At 47.8% G+C, this 24665-nt stretch overlaps 1 protein-coding gene across 1 annotated transcript; it reads left to right on the forward strand.

The window, feature by feature from the left end:
• The first annotated feature begins 373 nt into the window (after nt 1-373).
• LOC129708826 (tubby-related protein 1-like) lies at nt 374-24665 on the forward strand. Its single transcript, XM_055654833.1, has 9 exons — nt 374-1094; nt 3169-3309; nt 5910-5989; nt 7985-8167; nt 10643-10755; nt 12840-12948; nt 14542-14640; nt 16719-16890; nt 23474-24665. The coding sequence occupies exons 1-9, from the start codon at nt 896-898 to the stop codon at nt 23605-23607; spliced, it is 1230 nt and encodes a 409-aa protein (XP_055510808.1). The 5' UTR covers nt 374-895; the 3' UTR covers nt 23608-24665.

The raw sequence follows: 24665 nt of genomic DNA on the forward strand, positions 1-24665 counted from the left end.
GTGGGTTTTCTCCGATTGTTCCTGTTTCCTCCCAAACTCCAAAAATAGAAACATAGAAACATAGAAATTAGGTGCAGGAGTAGGTCATTCGGCCCTTCGAGTCTGCACCGCCATTTAATATGATCATGGCTGATCATCCAACTCAGTATCCCGTACCTGCCTTCTCTCCATACCCTCTGATCCCCTTGGCCACAAGGGCCACATCTAACTCCCTCTTAAATATAGCCAATGAACTGGCCTCAACTACCCTCTGTGGCAGAGAGTTCCAGAGATTCACCACTCTCTGTGTGAAAAAAGTTCTCCTCATCTCGGTTTTAAAGGATTTCCCCCTTATCCTTAAGCTGTGGCCCTTACTCAACTACAAGACAATGTACAGGTTTATAGGTTCATTGGTTTTGGTAAAGGTTGTACATTGTCCCTAGTGTGTGTAGGATTGTGTTAATGTGCGAGGATCGCTGGCCAGCGCAGACTCGGTGGGCCGAAGGGCCTGTTTTCGCGCTGTATCTCTAAACGGAACTCAACTACAAGACATCCTAGCAGAATTAGGCCATTCAGCCCATCGAGTCTACTCCGCCACTCTACCATGGCTGATCTACTTTTCCTTCTCAACCCCATGCTGCTGCCTTCTCCCAGTAACCATTGACACCCTTACTAATCACGAATCTATCATTCTCTGTTTTGGAAACACCTAATGACAGTCTCCACAGCCGTCTGTGGAAATGAATACCACAAATTCACCGCCCTCTGGCTCAAGAAATTCCTGCTCATCTCCATTCTGTAGATAAATCCTTTTATTCTGAGGCTGTGCTCTTTGGTAGGTAGGTTTCAATGTTGCTGTATCCTTCCGTCCTGGCCATGTGTTGTCACGAGTAGCCTAGACCTTGCTGATGTTCTGATGTTCCCATCTCCCCGTCTGACTGGCTTTCTCTCTCCACGCTTTCACCGCATGCACCTGTCACCGGCTGGCCGTGCAGAACCAGACAAGGATGAGCCTGAGTCCAAGGCCAGAGGGAAACCCAGCAAAACTCCCAGAAAGGAGACGACCTTAACCTTTCAGGCCGGGGGTGAGAAAAAGGTCAAAAGCAGAAAGAAAGGTTAGTCTCGTTCCCCCTTTTATCCACTCTGTCTGAAGAAGGTTCTTGACCTGAAACATCATCTACTCCGTTTTTCATTTGGCATTAAACCATTTTTATTCGACTCAAAATCCAAATGCTGGATGATATCAGTGGTGGATGGTCATCATAAGGTCATATGGTCACAAGTGATAATAGTAGAATTAGGCCAACTAACCTTCCCTCCTAACCCCATTCTCCTGCCTTCTCCCCATAACGTCCGACACCTGTACTAATCAAGAATCTATCTATGTGTTTAAGAAGGAACTGCAGATGCTGGAGAATCGAAGGTACACAAAAAAGCTGAAGAAACTCAGCGGGTGCAGCAGCATCTATGGAAAACGAAGGAAATAGGCAACGTTTCGGGTCTGAAGAAGGGTTTCGGCCCGAAACGTTGCCTATTTCCTTCGCTCCATAGATGATGCTGCACCCGCTGAGAATCTATCTATCTCTGCCTTAAAAATATCAACTGACTTGGCCTCCACAGTCATCCGTGGCAAAGAATTCCACAGGTTCACCACCCTTTGACTCAATAAATTCCTCCTCATCTCCTTCCTAAAAGAACACCCTTTAATTCTGAGGCTATGACTAGTCTCCTAGATTCCTAGACTCTCCCATTTATGAAAACATCCTCCCCACATCCTCTCTATCCAAACCTTTCACTATTCTGTATGTTTCAATGATGTCCAGCCTCATGCTTCTAAACTCCAGCGGGTACAGATCCTGTGCGGACAAACGCTCATCATAGGTTAACCTACCTATTCCTGGGATCATTCCTGTAAACCTCCTCTGGACACTCTCCAGAGCCAGCACATCCGTCCTCAGATATGGTGCCCAAAATTGTTCACAATTTTCCAAATGGGGCCTTGCCAGTGCCTTATAGTAGGCCTCCCTCGGTCATGAGTGACCATGGGTGATGCAACCTAGGATGCAAGCTTGGGCGATGTCATATGGAGGACAGGCTGTTGCCCATGCAACACGTCCCCCCCTCTCCACATCACTGATCGATCCAAAGGAACAGCAGGGCCGTTACAGTTTGGCACCAGCACTGCCGCAGGAGCTGCCAGAGTGAGGTTATAGACAACGACGAACTGCCTTAGGGGCTCCGACTCCGGATTTTCTTGAGGTTTACTCCTGGAGCATTTTCAATGACTGGATACGGCCACAAGGCAGTGGAGGTTTTAAATCAGAGTGCTCCCTCTCCTAGATGCACTGCCTTCCCAGGCTGACGAGCCCCTTCTGCCCGAGACTCATGGGGGCGGGAGCGTCTACCTACCCGTGCAGGTCTATAGCACCTGCCCACTGACCCAACAGCCCCTTGACCCAACAGCAAAGGAAACTGATACATTCTATCCCCATCACCAGCTGCTCTAAACACTGGTGTATGTCAGGACTAGTAACTCTCCGCTAACATAAGAGCTTAATTTAGTTTAGTCTACTTTATTCTCACATGTACCAAGGTACAGAGAAAATATTTTTTTGTTGCATGCGATATAACCAATGGAAGGACATTAGTACAATCAAGCCACCCATAGTGTACAGATACAGGATAAAGGCGATGATATTTAGTGCTCGATAAAGTCCTGTTAAATCTGATTAAAGATAGTCCGAGGGTCTCCAATGAGGTGGATGATAGGTCAGGTCCGCTCTCTAGTTGGTGATAAGATGGGAGATATTATCCCTGAATCTGGAGGTGTGCGTTTTCACACGTCTGTAAATCTTGCCTGATGGGAGAGGGGAGAAGAGGGGAGGCTTGGTCCTTGATTATGCTGGTGGTCTTGCCGAGGCAGCGTGAAGTGTAGATGGAAGTGCCACAAGCAGAAAGTACTAAAGTTGATAATGAGCCGAGGGTTCATTTCATCAATGGGTGGTCATTAAATTCCCAATGGATTTGAATGGGAATTAAAATTAAGAGAGTTGACAGACAGACATCTGAGTCAATATTCTGTGACGTTTCTCAAGATACTTTAAGTTATTCACTTCCCTCCATCTTCTGATTCACTCTGTTAATCTTTCTTTTCATTGCTTCTGTGCTTTCCACCGCTCCACTGCCCAGGGGCACAGTCAGGACAAGATGAGAGTGAGGACACAGAACCCAACCCAAAAGCCACAAAAACTAAAAAGAAGAAGCAGAACCCGGCCAACATGTTCCAGGCTGGAGGAGCGGTGAACAAGGAGAAAAAGACCAAGAAAAAAGGTTACACGTGCTTCAGTTGCTCCTGCCCGTTGCTTAGTAACACTGGCCTTCCACTAGGCTCCTCCTCCCTCAGCACTGCCTGTCCACTACCTGAAACGCATCAGATTGTTAAGGGTTTGGACACGCTAGAGGCAGGAAACATGTTCCTGATGTTGGGGGAGTCCAGAACCAGGGGCCACAGTTTAAGAATATGGAGTAGGCCATTTAGAACGGAGACGAGGAAACACTTTTTCTCACAGAGAGTGGTGAGTCTGTTGAATTTGCTGCCTCAGAGGCCGGTGGAGGCAGGATGCTTTCAAGAGAGAGCTGGATAGGGCTCTTAAAAATAGTGGAGTCAGGGGATATAGGGAGAAGGCAGGAACGGGGTACTGATTGGGGATGATCAGCCATGATCACATTGAATGGCGGTGCTGGCTTGAAGGGCCAAATGGCCTGCTCCTGATTGTAGAGCTCCTGCCTTACAGCGCCAGAGGATGACTATCAGTCCATGATCACATCGTTCAATGGCGGTGCTGGCTCGAAGGGCCAAATGGATCCTACTCAACCCCATTCTGCACCTATATTGTAATTGTGTATTGTCTGTTGTCATTTCCCATGTAGGTCACGACTGTCCTCCCACTAGGTGCAATTCATTGCTCAAACAGCTGTTCCGACCGGCAGCGGCACAACAGTGGCCTGCTGCAGTGTGGGGGGTTTGTGCGCAAATAGCCTGTGGGAAGAAGCTGAGGAGCATCCTGCTGGTTTTGCAGCTGATGTCCTGTATTGTGGTGAAAAAGTCATGGGTGTGTTGAGAATCTCTACTTGTATATGTCCAGCAGGAAGGGGAGTGAGAGCACCAATAATCCTGCTTGCGGTCTTCAAGACGTATAGCCGGGAATCATCCCGAACCAGGAAAGCAGTTTGCTCTCGACAGTCCCCCTTTAGCTGTGGGTTTGGCCGTGGACGTCAGGGGGCAGCTCCGTCGATGTGCAGAGGTGCACGGTGGCTGAAGTCAACCACCATCTCCTTAGTTTTTCCCACGTTAAGAAGTGGTGAGCAGAGCTCCTGCCTGATGAAGTTGTTTATTGAGTCTGGCAGTACAGTCGTGTGTCAGCAGACTAAACAGAACAGCGCCAGCCAGAGGACCCCGGTTCGATCCTGACTATGCGTTTTTGATGTTGCTACACTAGTCGCTCCTGACTTCTGACAATGGGTGTGCTGTCTGTACGGAGTAGTGAGCCGGCAGTTTGTACGTTCATAAGTTCAAGGAGCTGAATTACGCCCATCCGGCCCATCAAGTCTACTCCGCCATTCAATCATGGCTGATCTATCTTTCCCACTCAACCCCATTCTCCTACTTTCCCCCTATAAGCCCTGACACTCGCACTAATCAAGAATCTGTCAATCCCCACCATAAGAATATTCACTGACTTGACCTCCACAGCTGCTTGTGGCAAAGAATTCCACAGTCACCACCTTCTGACTAAAGGAATTCCTCCTCATCTCCTTTCCAAAGGTACATCCAAGTTCTTGACTCCTTTATTCTGAGGCCTACACTCTGGCCCACTAGTGGAAACATCCTCTTCATGCCCACTCTATCCAGGCCTTTCACTATTCGGTAAGTTTCAATGCACCTTCTCCCCGTGACCTGCGTGGGTTTTCTCCAGGAGCTCCGGTTTCCTCCTATACTCCAGACATACAGGTTTGTGGACTAATTGGCTTGGTAAAATTGTAAATTGTCCCATGTGTGTGTGTGTGGATAGTGTTAGTGTGCGGGGATCGCTGGTCGGCGCGGACTCGGTGGGCCGAAAGGCCTGTCTGTCTCCGCGCTGTATCTCCAAACTAAACAAAGCATTGTACAGTAGGGCGGGTGCCAGTGATCATAATGAGTGCGTCAGGGAGGGGATTGAAACACAGCGTGCTGAAGAAACTCAGCCGGTCAAGCAGCATCTGCGGAGAGAATGGCCAGATGATGTTTCAAGACCCTTCTTCAGACCGATGGATGAATTTGATGAGTTTACTTTATCAATGTGTATCAATAGACAATAGACAATAGGTGGAGGAGTAGGCCATTCGGCCCTTTGAGCCAGCACCAGTATCGAGGTACAGTGAAAAGCTTTTGTTGCGGAAAGACAACACATGATTATAATTGAGCTGTCTACTGCGTACAGATACATGATAAAAAGATACATAAAACGTTAGTAATGTTTAGTGCAAGATAAAGTCCACAAACGTCCAATCAAAAATAGTGTGAGTGTCTCAAATGAGGTAGATAGTAGCTCAGGATTGCCTTCTGGTTGTTGGTAGGATGGTCCAGTTACCCGATAATAGTTGGGAAGAAACTGTCCCTGAATCCGGAACTGTGTGTTTTCACACTTCTGAAAGGAGAGGGGAATAAAGAGAGCTGCCAGGGTGCGATTTGTCCTTGATTATGCCTTGCTGAGGCAGCATGAAGATTGGATGGAGTCAATGGAAGGGAGGTTGGTTTGTGCGATGGTCTGTGCTGCGTCCACGATTCTCTGCAACGCTGCGTCCACAACATGGTGATATTGTTTGTGAGTGTTCTGTTGTCGGTACGTGTGAGAATTCAAAGTTCTTGACTCTTGACTCTTATCCGACAGAATCCGAAGATGACGAGAATAAAACTGCACAAAGGAACAGCAACAGAAAGGGAAAGTGTGCAAAGAAAAAATCACCCAGTGTAAGTTTATATTTTCTCCCGTCCAGTCAATTGCTTAATGTTCTCGTTAATAAACTGGAATGATAACAGGCCAGTGATTGTGTGTGGGAATGGGATTGTTGCCAAATCGTGTGTAGGAAGGAACTGCAGATGCTGGTTTACAATGAAAATAGACACATAATGCAGGAGTAACACAGCGGGTCAGGCAGCATCTCTGGAGAAAAGGAATATGTGATATTTCGTGTCAGGTTGGGTCTGATGAAGGGTCTCGACCGGAAACATCACCTATTCCTTTTCTCCAGAGATGCTGCCTGACCCGCTGAGTTACTCCATCTTCATTGCCAAATCATGCCTTATGACCAATGATAGACACAAAGTGCTGGAGTAACTCAGCAGGTCAGGCAGCATCTCTAGACAAAACGGATGGGTGACGTTTCAGGTCGGAACCCTTCTTCAGGCTGAAAGTAGAAGGGGAGGTGGGGGGTGGGGGGGGGGGGGGGGGGGGGGGGGGGGGGGGGGGGGGGGGGGAGGGAACTGTAGGTAAAAAAAAGGCCAGAATAAATCAGGGCTGGCAACAGATGACCAAGGAAGGGTAGAGCCCACAATGGCCCATTGTTGGCTGGGGAAGAGGTGACAATGAAGGGATACAGCGATGTGAACAGTGGAACTAGAAGGATGAACAGGGTTTGTGACCAAACTTGTTTGGGAAAATGGCAGAGGAAAAAGATTAGAAGCAATGTCTAACTGGACTGCAATGGAAGCGAATGCCTATCACAAAGATCTGGGGACTGACAAGTATTAAGGCATTCAAGAGATTTTTGGTCTGAACTGATGTTGCATCAGACCATATCCATCAGGTATTATTCAGAAGCCACTGACAAGGAGTCAGGCATTGAGAAAGGACATGGATTGAGATAGTGAGAGAAAGATTGTGAGAGAGAGTGTGTTCTGTCCCAAAACAAAACATTGCGTAGAACCGGACTGCCGGAGTAACTCAGCAGCTCAGGCAACATCTCTGAAGGACACGGATGGGTGGCGTTGTGGGTCGGGACCTTTCTTCAGACTGATCGCAGTAGGGGAGAGAAAGGTGATAAAGGTGGAAGGCCGGCATGATGGCTCAGCGGTAGAGTTGCTGACTTACAGCGCCAGAGATCTGGGTTCGATCCTGACTCCAGGTGTTGGCTCTACTGAGTTTGTACGTTCCCCCAATGACCACATGGGTTTTCCCCAGGTGTCATAGAGTCATAGAGTCATACAGTGTGGAAACAGGCCCTTCGGCCCAACTTGCCCACCCCGGCCAACAATGTCCCAGCTACACTAGTCCCACTTGCCTGCGCTTTGTCAATATCCCTCCAAACCTGTCCTATCCATGTACATGTCTAACTATTTCTTAAACAATGGGATAGTGATAACTTTGTGTGAAAAGCAGAAAAAGTTACCCCTCATATTCCTATTAAATCTTTTCCCCTTCACCTTGACCCTATGTCCTCTGGTCCTCCATTCCCCTACTCTGGGCAAGAGACTCTGTGCATCTACCCGATCTATTCCTATCATGATTTTGCTTCAGTTTCCTCCCACACTCCAAAGACGTTTAGGTTTGTAGGTGACTTAGCTTTGGTAAAAATTGTAAATTGTCCCTTATGTATACAGAGTGTAGTTTAGTGTACGCGGTGATCGTGGTCGGAGTGGACTCGGTGGGACAAAGGACCTGTTTCTGCGCTGTATCTCTAAAGACTAAAGTCTAAAGTATAGGCACATGGAAGTGCAGGGAATGGAGGGACATGGATCATGTACAGGCGGATGAGATCAGTTTAACTTGGCATCATGTTCGGCACAAACATGGTGGGCTGAAGGGCCTGTAGCTGTGCCTGTGTTGTGCTGTTCCAATGTCTATGCTCCAAATCTGCTTAGCATGCGGAGTGCTGGCGGTCGTTTGGCCTGGCGGCGGCACTGGGTTGGCGTTGCAGAAGCCAGAGACCGTTCCCTGACTGGCCATCACTCATCTTCTGTTTCCAGGACAGTTTGACCACCAGGGCAGAATCTCCCATCCTGGAAATCGATGACCTGGAGAAGTTTGTGTTGCAGCCCGCAGCCCAGGGCACCACCATCAAATGCAAAGTCACCAGGGACAAGAAAGGCATGGACAGGGGTCTGTACCCCACCTACTACCTGCACTTGGACACCAACGAGAACAAAAAGGTAGGTGTGATATGTTGGGCCGGAACAATAGGCACAAATGGGGTAAGTAATTTCACAGTAATCTACTCAATCACTTCATCAGGTCATAAGTGATAGGAGCAGCATTAGGCCATTCGGCCCAGCGTAAGATGCAAGCGCGCATACGGGTAAAATGTCAGGGCACATATGTGTAAAATGCCAGTGCACATACGTGTGTAAGATGCCAGTGCACATACACATAAGATGCCGATGCACATGCGTGTAAGATGCCAGTGCACATATGTGTAAGATGCCAGCGCGCATGCGTAGGATTTGCCTACGTGGAAGTTAACCGTTTGGGACTGTTCATCAGGGACCATAGCTTGGAGATAAAAACCACTGGCCTTCCGTAAGGTGCTGACAAAGGGATCCAGAGTGTGGTGAATCAGTGGAATTCATTGCCACAGACGGCTGTGGAGGCCAAGTCAATGGGAATGTTTAAAGCAGAGATTGACAGGTTTGTGGTTAGTACGCGTGTCAGAGGTTTTGGGACGATGGCAGGAGAATATGGTTGCGAGGGAAAGATCAGCCATGATTGAATGGCTGAGAGAGACTCAATGAGCCGAATGGCCTAATTCTGCTCCTATGACTTATGAACAGATGAGCAAAGTGCTGGAGTAACTCGGTGGGTCAGGCAGCACCCCTGGAGAGCATGGAGAGATGACGTCTCGGGTCGAGACCCTTCTACTAGTTCCCTGAGGAATGGTTTGTGCTTGTCCCACACACTTGACCTCAGCTGGCTCTCTGACTGACCTATCACCTTCCTTAGGGATCGTTAACCTCTGCTTTCCACGGTGTCAACTTTTCTTCAGCTGCTGAAGAAATTGTTTTAAATCCCTGTAGGTGACATTTGGCAGTGAACTCGTTCATTCCGTCAGTGGGAAAAGGCCAGTTTCAATTTACATCCAGGCATGAACTTTTAATAAACCTAACTCCGATTTTCAGTGCGACAGAAAATGTATTTTAATGATCGATTGCGCAGGAAGAAAGTGCAGTTTTGGAGGTGAATTGGATCGGTAAAAATTGTAAATTGTCCCTCGCCTGCAGGAGAGTGCTAGTGTACAGGAATAGGCACAAAATGCTGGAGTAACTCAGCGGGACAGGCAGCATCTCTGGAGAGAAGGAATGGGCGATGTTTCGGGGCGAGACCTTTCTTCAGCGATCACTGGGTCAACATTAGGTGTGCTTCGGATAATGAAAGGCCTGGATAGAGTCGACATGGAAAGGATGTCTCCACTAGTGGGAGAGTCTAGGACTAGAGGGCACGGCCTCAGAATAAAAGGACAAAGCTTTACAAAGGAGATGAGGAGGAATTTCATTAGCCAGAGGAGGGAGAAGCGGTGGAATTCTTTGGCACAGACGGCAGTGGAGGCCAAGACACTGGGTATTTTTAACGCGGAGATAGATATGTCCTTGATTAAGAAGGGCGTTAAAGGCAGGAGAATGGGGTTGAGAGGGAAAAGTAGATCAGCCATGATTGAATGACGGAATAGACTTGTTTGTCTGAATGACCTAATTTTGCTCCCAAGTGTTACAGTCTCATGCTTCTGCGGGGAAGCTTCAGTAATCCTCATCCCTCCTGGAAATCAAAATAGCAGAAATCTTATGACTTCACAAAATTCATGACTTTGAGTTTAGTTTAGTTTAGTTTATTGTTACGTGAACCGAGGTACAGTGAAAAGCTTTTGTTGCGTGCTAACCAGTCAGCGGAAAGGCAATACATGATTATAATCGAGCCATGCACAGTGTACAGATACATGATAAAGGGAATAATATGAAAAATGTTTAGTACAAGATGAAGTCCAGTAAAGTCTGATCAAAGAGATAGATAGTTGCTCAGGACCGTTCTCTAGTTGTTGGTAGCATGGTTCAGTTGACTGATAACAGCTGGGAGGAAACTGTCCCTGAATCTGGAGGTGTGCGTGTTCACACTTCTATACCTTTTGCCCGATGGGAGAGGGGAGAAGAGGCAGTGTCCGGGGTGCGACTGGTCCTAGATTGTGCTGCTGGCCTTGTCGAGGCAGCGCGAGGTGTAGATGGAGTCAATGGAAGGGAGGTTGATTTGCGTGATGGTCTGGGCTACGACTGCAATTCTCTTGCGATCTTGTTCCCCAGCTATTCTTTCTCATAATCTATCTATGAAGAGGTTAAGTAGTCACCAGTGAGGATGGGCACACAATGAGCGTTGGATCTGTGGCATTGTTTATCCGAGTAGCAGGTTGCTCGCAACATTCCTCACATGTTACGGAGGGAGTTACATCGCAGTCTATCAGAGGGTCGCTGCACCCTGCATCAAAGCTCACATTACACATGCCCTCAACCACTGTACTGAGAGCCTCAGGAGGAAAAAGCCCCATCTGTGATCAACAGATTGGGATTTAAATTCAGACATTACGTCATTGGCTAATCCAGGGTTTTATCCCATGCTTCCAGCTAAGTCTTGTTCTTTCCTCCCAGGTTTTCCTGCTCGCTGGAAGAAAGAGGAAAAAGTGCAAAACTTCCAATTACCTCATTTCAATCGATCCAACGGACCTGTCCAGAGGGGGAGAGAACTTCATCGGGAAACTCAGGTTGTGCCTCTAACAGTTTGTCTATCCCACGGGAATAGATCGGGTGGATGCACAGAGTCTCGTGCCCAGGGTAGGGGAATCGAGGACCAGAGGACATAGGTTGAAGGTGAAGGGGAAAAGTGTCAATAGGAATCTGGGGGGTAACCTTTTCACACGTGGGCGTATGTAACAAGCTGCCGGAGGAGGTAGGTGAGGCTGGGGCTAGGGCTATCCCAACGTTTAAGAAACAGTTGGACAGGTACATGGCTAGGACAGGTTTGGAGGGATATGGACCAAACGCTGGCAGGTGGGACTAGTGTAGCTGAGACCTGTTGGCTGGTATGGGCAAGTTGGGCCGAAGGGCCTGTTTCCACACTGTATCACTCTATGTCTCTTTGACAATGACTCCCACTCACCCTCTAGGCCTATTCTTGACAGGTAAACCCTCAAACAACTTCCACAGGTGAAGATGTCTCTGGCCGTTGGATTTAATTTAGTTTAGTTTAGAAACATAGAAACATATGTAGGTGCAGGAGTAGGCCATTCGGCCCTTCGAGCCTGCACCGCCATTCAATATGATCATGGCTGATCATCCAACTCAGTATCCTGTACCTGCTTTCTCTCCATACCCCCTGATCACTTTAGCCACAAGGGCCACATCTAACTCCCTCTTAAATATAGCCAATGAACTGGCCTCAACTACATTCTGTGGCAGAGAATTCCAGAGATTCACCACTCTCTGTGTAAAAAATGTTTTTCTCATCTCAGTCCTAAAAGATTTCCCCCTTATCCTTAAAAGTTTAGAAGCCCTTCGGCCCACCGAGTCTGTGCCAAACAGCGATCCCCACGGACTTACACTATCCTACACACATTAAGGATGTTTTACTTTCATACAAAACCAATTGACCGGCAAACCTGTACGTCGTTGGAGTGTGGGAGGAAACTGGAGATCCCGGAGAAAACCCACGCAGGTCACGGAGAGAACGCAGAAACTCCGTACAGACAGCACCCGTAGTCAGGATCGATCCTGATTATTACTAAATTAAAAATAAGTTATATCATTCAACACATTATTTACTGACCCATATACACAATGCCATTTCACCAAAGGCTTTTGCAGTCATGGAAAGATACAACGTGGATACAGGCTCCACGGCGCACAGAGTCAATATTGATTAGCAAACATCCCAATTTCACTTTTCTAAACTTTTTCCTTCAAAACTTAGCAAGGATTATTTTATTTTATTATTTTGACCTTCTAAGAAGTAGAATTTGGAACTAGCTTTAGTGCTCCTCATGCCTTCTCTGCCATTCAAGGAGATTGTTTCTATTTCATGCGATCATCACCTTCCTGCATTAACCACATATACCTTGATCCTCTTAATAACTATTAATTTATCAACTGGTTGAGATGATGGTGGAAGTTTGCATGTGGTGGTATTTTGTGAAAAGATTGGATAGCTTATGGTCATTCTACCAACACTCGGCTTCAGACCGGAAACTGGCCCTTCGGCCCACCGAGTCTGCACTGACCAGTGATCACCCTGTACACTAGCACTATCCTACACACTAGGGGCAATTTACAATTTTTTACCAAAGCTAATTCATCCTACAAACCTGTACGTCTTCAATGTGAGGGAGGAAACCGGAGCACCCGGAGAAATCCCGTGCAGTCACGGGGAGAACGTACAAACTGCATACAGACAAGCACCCATAGCCAGGATTGAGCCCGGGTCTCTGGTGCTGTAAGGCAGCAACTCTACCGCCTGGCCTCCCTGCTGCCTGGGACTCTTACCCTTCCGTGGTCTTTTGCTGATGCTGTCAATAATTATTCCCCTCTTGAAAACATCTACTTGATTTTAGATAGACACAAAAAAAAGCTGTAGTAACTCAGTGGGTCAGACAGCATCTCTGGAGAAAAGGAATAGGTGACGTTTCAGGTCGAGACCCTTCTCCAGACGTCTGCAAGGTCACTGCACCTTTTCTCCAGAGATGATGTCTGTCCCGTTGAGTTACTCCAGCATTTTGTGTCTACCTTCGGTCTAAAGCAGCATCTGTACTTCCTACTCATCGACTTTATTTTGTCCTATTTGGTTTTTCCAAAGGTCAAACCTGATGGGGACCAAGTTTACGGTGTTCGACAGCGGACTCAATCCTGAGCGGGGAAGGGCCGATCGTTCCAACAGTCGGCAGGAGCTCTCCGCCATTGCCTACGTGAGTATCTGTGGCCAAGCAACAAGCTCGTCTCCGAGTTGGAAATAAGGAAGGAATCGCACTCGTTCTGAGCCCTTAATAATTGCAGGGCATCCAAAATCCTAAACAAGTCAAGACTCTTTGAAGTCAATGCTTCAAAGAAATCAGTCTGAAGAAGGGTTTTGGCCCAAAACGTTGCCTATTTCCTTCGCTCCATAGATGCTGCTGCACCCGCTGAGTTTCTCCAGCACTTTTGTCTACCTTTGATTTTCCACCATCTGCAGTTCCTTCTTAAACTCTTTGAAGCTTAATCATTGAGTGTAGTACCTGGATGTCCAAATTAAGTCATCAGCATCTAAATGCAAGGTGCCTCGAGCATTAGCACCAACACTAAGCAGAGAGGTGAACTTCCTTTTTCTGCAGAGGGATGAATAATGAAAGGCCTGGACAGAATGGATGTGGGGAGGATGTTTCCAGTAGTTTAGTTTAGTTTAGAGACACGGTGCGGAAACAGGCCCTTCGGCCCACCGAGTCCGCACCAACCAACGATCCCCACACACTATCCTACACTAGAAGGCAGTGGAGGCCAAGTCATTTGGTATTTTTAAAGCAGAGATTGATTGGTTCCTGATTAGTAAGGGCTTTAAAGGTAATGGGGAGAAGACAGGAGAATGGAGTTGGAGACAAAATGGAGAAGGCAGGAGAATGAAAAATAGATCAGCCATGATCGAATGGTGGAGCCGGCTCAAAGGGCTGAATGGCCTCATTCTGCTCCTACATCTTCTGGTCTTATCTCCCTTGCATCCTTACTATCTCCTGCCCTTTGGGTTGTTTCATTCTGGCATGGTCTTTCTATGGAGTAGAGAAAAGACACTTCTATACCTTTTGCCCGATGGGAGAGGGGAGAAAAGGGAATGGCCTGGGTACGACTCATCCTTGATTGTGCTGCTGGCCTTGCCGAGGCAGCGTGAGGTGTAAATGGAGTCAATGGAAGGGAGGTTGGTTTGTATGGTGGTCTGGGCTGCGTCCACAATTTGATGCAATTTCTTGCAGTCTTGGATGGAACTGTTCCCAAACCAAGCTGTCAAGGGTCATGAAGAGAAGGCAGGAGAATGGGGTTAGGTGGGTGAGATAGATCTGCCGTGATTGAATGGTGGAGTAGTCTTGATGGGCCAAATGGCCTTATTCTGCCCCTATCACATGAACATATGGACTTATGAATAGGTGACTTTTTGGGTCGAGACCTTTCTTCAGACTGAGAGTCGGGGGAGAGGGAACCGAGAGATATGAAGAGGTACATGGAACATAGGAATACATGGACATAGTTCCATGAAAGTGGAATGTTCATACCATTGGGTTGTAAACTCCCTAAGGGGAATATGAGCTGTTGTCAGTAATCATCAGGCCAGTAAATGGTTGTCCATGTTACTAATGAAGAAGGATTCTGATCTGAAACGTCACCTATCCATGTTCTCCGGGATTGCTGACTGGCCCGCTGAGGTTGCTTGTTTCTGCACTTGGTAATGCCGTTGTCTGAGTCACGGTGACACGGAGAAGCGACTCCACCCTGATCTTGTGTACCGTGTAACGTGGTTAAACGTCAATTATTTACAGGAGACCAACGTGCTTGGATTCCGAGGCCCCAGGAGGATGACGGTGATCATCCCAGCGATGGACGAGAAGCAGGAACGCATCCCCTTCCGTCCGCGCAATGTGAGTCAGATCGAAGCATTTAAAATGGTCCCCTTCATCGCACAGCGAGACACTGCTCGGAGATACAATAAAAACAGGAAATGCTGGCAACTCCCAGAAGGTCAGAACAGACCGAGGATCTTTGACCTGAATCTTTAACTCTGTTTCACTCTCCACGGACGCTGCCTGTCCTTTAGTTTAGTTTTAGTTTAGTTTAGTTTAACATAGAAACCTAGAAAATAGGTGCATGAGTAGGCCATTCAGCCCTTCAAGCCAGCACCGCCATTCAATATGATCATGCCTGATCATCCCAAATCAGTACCCTGTTCCTGCTTTCTCCCCGTATCCCCTGATTCCATTACTGCTAAGAGCTACATGTAACTCTCTCTTGAATACATTTATAGAATAGTTTAGTTTAGTTTAAGGTACACAAAAAAGCTGGAGAAACGCAGCGGGTGCAACAGCATCTATGGAACGAAGGAAATGGGCAACGTTTCGGGCCGAAACCCTTCCTCAGTTTAGTTTAGTTTAGAGATACAGCATGGAAACGGGTTCTTTGGCCCACCGTTTCCGGGCTGACAAGTGCTCACCCCGCACACTAACATTATCCTACACACACAGGGGACAATTTACATGTACACCAAGCCAATTAACCTACAAACATGTACGCCTTTGGAGTGTGGGAGGAAACCAGAGATCTCGGAGAAAACCCACGCAGGTCACGGGGAGAACGTACAAACTCCTTACAGACAGCACCCGTAGTCAGGATCGAACCCGGGTCTCTGGCGCCATAAGGCAGCAGCTCTACCACTGCACCACCGTGCCGGTACCATCCTGTTGAGTGTTTCCAGCATTTTCTGTACAGTATTTGGTGTAGATTTCCAACTTCTGCAGATTTTTCTTTTCATTTTCATTTACGTTTGATCCAGGGTGTTGCTGGACACTATCCACCCACACCACGTCCTTCCCACACAGTAACACCCTGTAACCTCGGGGTGAATGGCCCAGCCCAATATCCACAGTCAACCACCCTAGCCTCAGAGTAAGCCATGCCTCACCCCTCACTACCTCTCCCCATCCCACAGTAAATGGCTGCCACCCACCCTCTGTGTGAACTCCCTTGACCACGACAGAGTAAACACCTCTCCCCACCCCCTGGGTTAGATTGCCCCAACGCTAGTGGCAGTATCTCGCTCCCCACCCTGCCTTGATTAACCGACCTAACCCATCCCCACAACCTTGACATAATATAGTTAGTTATTTCTCCCCCACCCCAACCCTGGCCCATTCACAGCAACATCCCCTTCACGCGCCAGTGGGACAGTAGGTGGCGTGGTGGCGCAGCGGTAGAGTTGCCACCAAGCAGCGCCGGAGATCCAGGTTCGATCCTGTCTGTACGCAGTTTCTACATTCTCCCCGTGACCTGCGTGGGTTTTCTCCGGGAGCTCCGGTTTCCTCCCACACTCCAAAGACGTACAGGTTTGTTGGCAGATTGGCTTGGTAAAATTGTAAATTGTCCCTAGTGGGTGTAGGATAGTGTTAGTGTGTAGGGATCGCTGGTCGGCGTGGACGTGGTGGGCCGAAGGGCCGGTTTCCGCGCCGCAGCTGTGTATCACGCTGAGGGAGCGAACTTTGCCCAGTCCCAGAGCACATCCCTATCTACCAGCTTCTACTGAGGCCCAGAGCTAGATGTGCTGGTGCATTAAAGCTGCTCCAACCTCCAAGAACCTCCAATGATATCGATGTCAAGTTGCTTCTAGCACCGCGCCAAGGGACTATAGACTTTAACTTTAGAGATGCTGCACGGAAATAGGCCCTTCGGCCCATCGAATCCGTGCCAACCAGCGATCCCTGCACACTTACACTATCCTACACACACTAGGGACCATTGACATTTTTTACCAAGCCCAATTAACCTACAACCCTGTGTGTCTTTGGAATGTGAAGCATGTGGGAGGAAACTGAAGCACCCGGGAAAAGCCCATGGGCCTTAGCAGGAGGTTCACATCCCATGCAGTCCAGCCCAGGTTGGAGAGGCCTTGCAGAGGATGATGTGGCCATGACCTCCACTGACTGGACAAATGTGGGCTTCCCCTTAGGTCAAAGACGGGCTGCTCATCAGATGGCAAAACAACAACACGGAGAACTTAATTGAATTGCACAACAAGACGCCGGTGTGGAATGATGAGACGCAGTCGTACGTACTGAACTTCCACGGGAGAGTGACTCACGCCTCAGTGAAGAACTTCCAGATCGTCCACGAGAATGACGGTGCGTTGCATCCCTTGCTTTGTGGAGGTTATACTGAGCGCTGGAATATATTAAGCCTCTGACAATCGAGAGCACTTGTAAATCTAACGCCTCGTTTGCAAAGGTTTCAGTATTTGCCCCTCCTTGTTTTAATTTGTCCCTTTTCTCATCGCCATGTCTCTCCTCAATTTTCAAGCACCATTATCTACAAAGCTCGCACTATCTCCAGAAGATAGCCTTCCTCCTCCCCTATCTCCATTGCCCACAACCTTTGCCCAACCTCTGGGTAAAATTGTCCGCATCCCATTCCTGTCTCCATGTTGTAACATTCCATGACCCTTTCCCCTTCTCCATGTACCATTCCCTCATCCCCCATCCATCTCCAATTGCCATTTCTTCCCTCGTCTCCGTGCATTATTCCCCACCACTTCCCATTCTCCATTCTCCCTGTCTCTTTCCTCATCGTCATATACTGTCCCAGACATTCCCTCCTCATCTCCATCCACCATTCCCACCTCCTCTCTCATATCTCCATGCACCATCCCACATATTCTTTCTCCCAACTCTAGGCACCATTGCACACATCCCAATGCGTTAGCTCCATGTACCAAACCCCGAGTCCTTTCACTCACCCCATGGATCTGTCCCTGTAAACCCTGTCCAGTCCTGCTCCTCCTTTGGTGATCATGGCTGATCTTATTCCCACTGCAATGCCCTAAACACAAACCCTTAATCCCATTATAATATTTGCTCTCCTATTCAGCCTTAAATGCACTTCAAGTTAAACCTTTCTTAACCTGTGTAACCTTTCCATATCCTTTGCAAATCTTACCACCTCCTTACAATTTAACCTCCTAAACTGTCTTTGTATCATGAACAACTTTGGATGAAATCTACTGAGATCCTTCATCCTATTCATTAATATAGAATGTCTGGAACTAGACCTGAAGTCCGCGGGTAATTCTCCAGCCATCTTCCGTCTGCTGATCAGTTCTCTCCCCACACTATCATGCCACAGTGCTGCTACATTTGCTTCCCAGCCTCAGCCATTTGGCTTTGATCCTGACCTCTGGTGCTGATTGTGTGAAGTTTGCACGCCCACCCTTTAACTGCTTGGGTTTTCCCGGCTGCTCCAGTCCCTCCCACGAGCCGATGTGTCTGTCGCCATTGCCAATGCCCGTGGTCTGGGTGGATGGCCGGCGCAGTCAAGGAATGTGAGGGAGAATTACTTAGAGGGAAAGAAAGTAAGAGGAGCATTGCAGTTGTAGCAATTTTTGAGATTTCCTTGAAAGTGGTGTCGCTGGTAGATTGGGTGGTCAAAAAAATGTTTCATCGGTCAGAGATTTCAGTTATGGAAGTTGGTGGGGGGGGGGGAGTCATGTTGCAGTTGTATAAGACACTGGTGAGGCCGCATTTAGAGTATTGTGTTCAGTGTTATGTTATAGAAAAGATGGAAGGGATGCAGAGAAGATTCACGGGAATGTTGCCAGGACTCAAGGGCCTGAACTACAGGGAGAGGTTGAGCAGGCTAGGACTATTGCTTGGAGCGCAGGAGGATCAGGGGTGGATCTTTACAGAAGGGTACAAAATTGTGAGAGGAATAGACTGGGTATTCTCGCCCAGAATAGGGGAATCGAGAATCGGAGGACATACGCTGAAGGTGAGGGGAAAAAGATTTAATACGGACTGACGGGTGACTTTTTTTTACACAAAGAGTGATGGGTATATGGAACAAGCCTCTCCACATCCACTCCATCCAGGCCTCCCTTCCCTATCTCTTTCTTCCCTGTTTTTGTCCCCCTCCCTATCCCATCCATATCTCCCACTGTCTCTCATCCTCCCAGTCATCCTGTCCCTTTCCCAATCTTCGTACAATTTTTCTTTTGACCCCGCCCCCCTCTTTCCCACCCTGTCTTTTACTACCTCCATCCTTCCAGGTGTGTTACATTTCGCCCCTCCTTCTCTGACACCCTTTTGCCTCCTTTTCACTGCCAGCCCCCATCACATCCTCCACCCATCTGCTAATCAAAGCTCCCTTCGCCTATATCCACCTAACACTTAAGATAGACACTAAATATTGGCGTAACTCGGCAGGACAGGCAACATGGGTGACGTTTCAGGTCGAGACCCTTCTTCAGACTGAGCCAGGGGAGAGGGAAACCAGAGGTATGAAAAGATTCAGAACAAATCAGAGCCGGCACTGATGACCAAGGAAATGTGGAGCCCACAATGGTCCATTGTTGGCTGTGGAAGAGGTGACAACAAAGGGATATATGGATGCGGACAGTGGAACTAGCAGGACAATAAGGTGGGGAAGGGAGAAAACTTCTTTGGTGTAAACCAGCATCTGCAGTTCCTTCCTCTGCAAGGCTTTATGTGCAATTCCTTGTGTCTCCATTTCACTTTTGCTGGTCTCTTCCACTTCACACCCATTACTTTTTGTATTTCTTGTTAGTTTACGTCGAGATTCTTTTCTTCCATCCCTTCAGTCACCTCTTGCTGGTTTCTGACATTCACGCAATCCTCAAGATCACTTTTCTTCACAACTTTAGGAGCCTTTTCTTTCAGTGTAATGTCTTGTCACGTTTTGTTGGTTGGTTGTGGAAGCTTTATTTTTCATTTTAATGCATATTTGTTGAAAAGTAAGAAGCCTTTCTTTAAGTGCCATGCACATTAAAACTATCCTACACACATCAGGGACAATTTACACTCATACATAGAAAATAGGTGCGGGAGTAGGCCATTCGGCCCTTCGAGCCAAGTCAATTAACCTACAAAACCTGTACTTCTTTGGAGTGTGGGAGGAATCCAAGGATCTCGGAAAAAACCCACGTGGTCACGGGGAGAAGATACAAACTGCATACAGACAGCACCCGTAGTCGGGATCGAACCCGGGTCTCTGGCGCTGCAAGCACTGCAAGGCAGCGACTCTACCGCTACGCCACTGTGCCACCATTAAACTTGCCGTGGTTTATTGTAACCATGACACTAGCTGAGGCATTTTAAAGGATAGTTTAAGAGCCAACAGCACGAGTGAAAACACAAAGTCCAAGCCAGGACCTTAAGAATGGGACATGAATGAACTTCTTATCTCAACTATGCAGCTTCATGGCCACTTTCACTGCCCCCAACATTTTAACTGGACTCCTTTCAAATTCTCAGACCATCCGATCTCACATTACTTTCCAGTACTAACGCATCACGTTGACCACTATCATCACACAGATGATGCGTAGTCCTGTGTTCTCCACACAGGTTTAGGTTCTCCCCATATATCGATCAGTCAGGAACTAATAGAAAATAGGTGCAGGAGTAGGCCATTCGGCCCTTCGAGCCTGCACCACCATTCAATATGATCATGGCTGATAATCCAACTCAGTATCCTGTACCTGCCTTCTCTCCACACCCCCTGATCCCTTTAGCCACAAGGGCCACATCTAACTCCCTCTTAAACATAGCCAATGAACTGGCCTCAACTACCTTCTGCGGCAGTGAATTCCAGAGATTCACCACTCTCTGTGTGAAAAAAGTTTTCCTCATCTCGGTCCTAAAAGATTTCCCCTTTATCCTTAAACTGTGACCCCTTGTTCTGGACTTCCCCAACATCGGGAACAATCTTTCTGCATCTAGCCTGTCCAACCCCTTAAGAATTTTGTAAGTTTCTATAAGATCCCCCCTCAATCTTCTAAATTCTAGCGAGTACAAACCGAGTCTATCCAGTCTTTCTTCATATGAAAATCCTGACATCCCAGGAATCAGTCTGGTGAACCTTCTCTGTACTACCTCTATGGCAAGAATGTCTTTCCTCAGATTAGGAGACCAAAACTGTATGCAATACTCCAGGTGTGGTCTCACCAAGACCCTGTACAACTGCAGTAGAACCTCCCTGCTCCTATACTCAAATCCTTTTGCTATGAAGGCTAACATACCATTCGCCTTCTTCACTGCCTGCTGCACCTGCATGCCTACTTTTAATGACTGGTGTACCATGACACCCAGGTCTCGTTGCATCTCCCCCTTTCCTAATCGGCCACCATTCAGATAATAATCTACTTTCCTGTTTTTGCCACCAAAGTGGATAACCTCACATTTATAATGGTTGTACAGGAAGTGCGGGAAGGAACTGCAGGTGCCGGTTGAAACCAAAGATAGACACAAAAAGCTGGAATAATTCAGCGAGTCAGGCAGCATGTCAGGAGTAAATGAATCGGTGATCTTTCAGGGGTCGAGACCCTTCTTCGGACTCGGACTCAGAAGGGCCTCGACCTGAAGTGTCACCCATTCATTTTCTTCAGAGATGCTGCCTGACCCGCTGAGTTACGCCGGCTTTTTGTGTCCAATAATGGTTGTTACCAAGTTCGCACTGCTGCGGGCAGCACAGTGGCGCAGCGGTAGAGTTGCTGCCATACAGGCCAAAGGCCCAGGTTCGATCCTGACTACAGGTGCTGTCAGTATGGAGCTTATATTTCTCCCTGTGACCACGTGGGCTTTCCCTGGGTGCTCCAATTTCCTCCCACGTACAGGTTTGTTGGCTAACTAGCTTTGGTAAAATTGTAAAATGTCCCTGGTGTGTGTAGGATATTGTTAGTGTGTAGGGAGCGATGGCTGGTCGGCACAGACACGATGGGCCAAAGGGCCTGTTTCCGAGCTGTATCTCTAAAGTGAAAGTCTAAAGTCTGAAAACACTTGGATTTTGAACAGCACAGATTTTAAAAAGTAACGGGGCCATTAAAACAGTTGTTGAGCTCATTGTTGTTTGATGGATCCCCATGACAAAGCCAGCATTCATCAGGCCTGATCGGAATAGTTTCCCAAGATGTCCCGGTCTGTAGTTAACAGTCATCTGCGTGTCTTGTATCACGCACAGCTAACCCTGGTAGAAACAGCACATTTCCTTCCCTCAGAGGCACCAGCAGATTAATTTTCACCACAATCCTGTGCTGGCAACTATCACAATAGCCTTCTTTCCAAAATCGGCTAACTGAATTGACAATCTTTAGCTGAAGGCAGTGCAGAAGTCATGAGAGGAATAAGTCGGGTAGATGCACAGATTCCCTTGCCCAGAGTAGGGGAATCGAGAACCAGAGGACACAGGTTTAAGGTGAGGGGGGAAAGATTCGATAGGAACCTGAGGGGTGATTTTTTTTTTTATGCAGAGGCTGGTGGGCGTATGGAAAGAACTGCCAGAGGTAGTTGAGGCAGGTAAATTTAGTCAGGTACATGGATATGACAGGTTCAGAGGGTGGAAGGAAATTGGGGGCGAAAAAAAAGGCCAGAACAAATCAGGGCTGGCAACAGATGAGCTCAGGAAAGGTGGAGTCCATAATGGTTCATTGTTGGTTGGGGAAGGTGTGCTAACGAGAGGGATACAAGGTAGCGAACAGTGGAACTAGTAGGATGACTAGGGGGGGGGGGGAGGGGGATGGGGGGGAAGAGCGGGGCGAGGGAATGCTGGAGTTGGTTGAAATGAGCGAAATCAACGTTCAGAGCACTGAGTTGTTAGCTGGGTTGTCGAAGGGCGCAGGAAGGAACTGCGGAGGCTGGTTTACACCAAAGATAGACACAAAATGCTGGAGTAACTCAGCGGGACAGTCAGCATCTCTGGAGAGAAGGGTTGGGTGACATTTTGGGTCGAGTCCTTTCTTCAGACCGAGAGTCAGAGGAAGAGGGAAACGAGACATGGAAGGGTGTCAAAGGGAATGCAAGGCGTGGAAAGGACAGATCAAAGCAGACAATTATCAAGGAAACGTGGACTGGTTCATTGTTGGCTGTGGGGAAGGTGACAACGAGGCATACAATCAGTAAAATTTAATCAGGAGGACAGAAACATTAGTTGGAGAACTAGGATGGGGGAGGGACGGAGAGAGAGGGAAAGTAAGGGTTACTTGAAGTTAGAGAAATCAATATTCATGCCGCTGGGTTGTAAGCTGTGCCAAGTGAAATATGAGGTGCTGTCCTTCCAATTTGCACTTGGCTCCACTCTGGCAGTGGAGGAGACCCAGGACAGAAAGGCCAGTGTGGGAATGGGAAGGAAAGTAAAAGTGTTTAACAAGTGGCAGATTGCTTTAGTTTGGTTTAGTTTAGAGATACAGTGCGGAACAGGCCCTTCGGCCCACCGAGTCCGTACCGACCAGCAATCCCCGCACACTAACACTAGTCCTACACACACCAGTGACAACTTGCACTTACACTGAGCCAATTAACCTACAAAGTTGTACGTCTTTGGAGTGTTGGAGGAAACCAACGATCTTGGAGAAAACCCACACAGGTCACGGGGAGAAGGTACAGACAACGCCTGTAGTCGGGATCGAACCCGGGTCCCTGGCGCGGTGAGGCAGCAGCACTACCGTTGCGCCACCGTGCCGCGGTGGATGATTGCAACCTTCACGTGGTCCGCCCTGTTTCGACGAATTCCATCAACCTGGTGTGCACAATCAAACAAGATCAAATAGAACAAGTTGTCCTACAACTTTAGGCTGTGCACGCCGTACGCAAGAAGAAGAAGAGGCCATGTGGTGTGTGGTGTTAAACTGGGGGAAAGGGAGGGGATTGGATTAAACATTGAGGGATATGAAATAAACCCTACTGTCTGTGTCTCTTGCAGCTGACTATATCGTAATGCAGTTTGGACGGGTGGCCGATGATGCTTTCACCATGGACTACAGCTACCCCATGTGTGCAGTCCAGGCATTTGCCATCGCCCTCTCCAGCTTCGACGGGAAACTAGCGTGTGAATGATCAACAACATCACACGGCGGAGCTTGACACTGAAGTGCGCTTTTACTTAATCTCCGAGGCTAGCGTTAGATTAATGTATGTGGTAAGCATTTTATCGTAACCTTGTGCAGGGTTTCTTGAGGTTGCACCCTAAGGGCTGTAGGGCAGTCGGAGATCGGTAGAAATGCTCCACCCTTTGAAATCACCGTCTGGCTGGGGGGAGGGGCAGGGGAAGCACCAAGTCCAAAATGGAGAGGGTGAATTCGAGACGGAGGAAGGAGTCTTCAAAACGGTGGAGGGGGTCTTCAAAATGTAGGACGGGACCTGCAAAATGGAGGAAGGGCTCTTCAAAACGGTGGAAGGGGTCATAAAAATGGATGAGGGACTCTTCAAAATGGGGGGGGGAGAGGTCTTCAAAATGGAGGAAGGGGCCATTCAAAATGAAGGAAAGGGTCTTCAAAATGGAGGAGGGGACCTTCAAAATGGAGCAAGTGGTTGTCAAAATGGAGGGAAACTAAATATGGAGGAAGGGACCTTGAAAATAGCAAACACATTGTGGTTCTTACTCTGATCACACTGAGATTAGTAATGGGAAATTCATTTGTAGTCGATCCTACCATGTTTTAATGTCTATTTTCTAATTTGACTGTTCAAGAATGTAATTAAAGTGTCTATGATTGCGTCAGACTCATTTATATTCTACGCTGGGGCATTCATTTTTTTTTCATAAGGTTGGAAATCGGAGAGAAAGTTTGGCTTTGGACGAGATGGCCGTTGTATTCATGGTCAGATTCGTCAAGCGCAGTTATAATGTAATGCTTTTCACAGAAGTACGTAACCAGTGAACCTACAAACTAGGCACAGTGGCACAGAGCAGCTGCATCACAGTGCCAAAGACCCAGGTTTGATCCTCACCTCACCCCACCTCGGGTGCTGTCTGTGTGGAGTTTGCAAGTTCTCCCTGTGAAGAACTTTCTGGGTTTCCTCCAGATGCTCCGATTTCCTCCCATGTCACAAAGACGTGCGGCTTTGTAGGTCAATTAGCCTCCGTTAATTTGATCCATGTGTGTAGGGAGTGT

This window comes from Leucoraja erinacea, chromosome 24, assembly GCF_028641065.1.
Source record: "Leucoraja erinacea ecotype New England chromosome 24, Leri_hhj_1, whole genome shotgun sequence".
Classification (NCBI taxonomy): Eukaryota; Metazoa; Chordata; class Chondrichthyes; order Rajiformes; family Rajidae; genus Leucoraja; species Leucoraja erinaceus.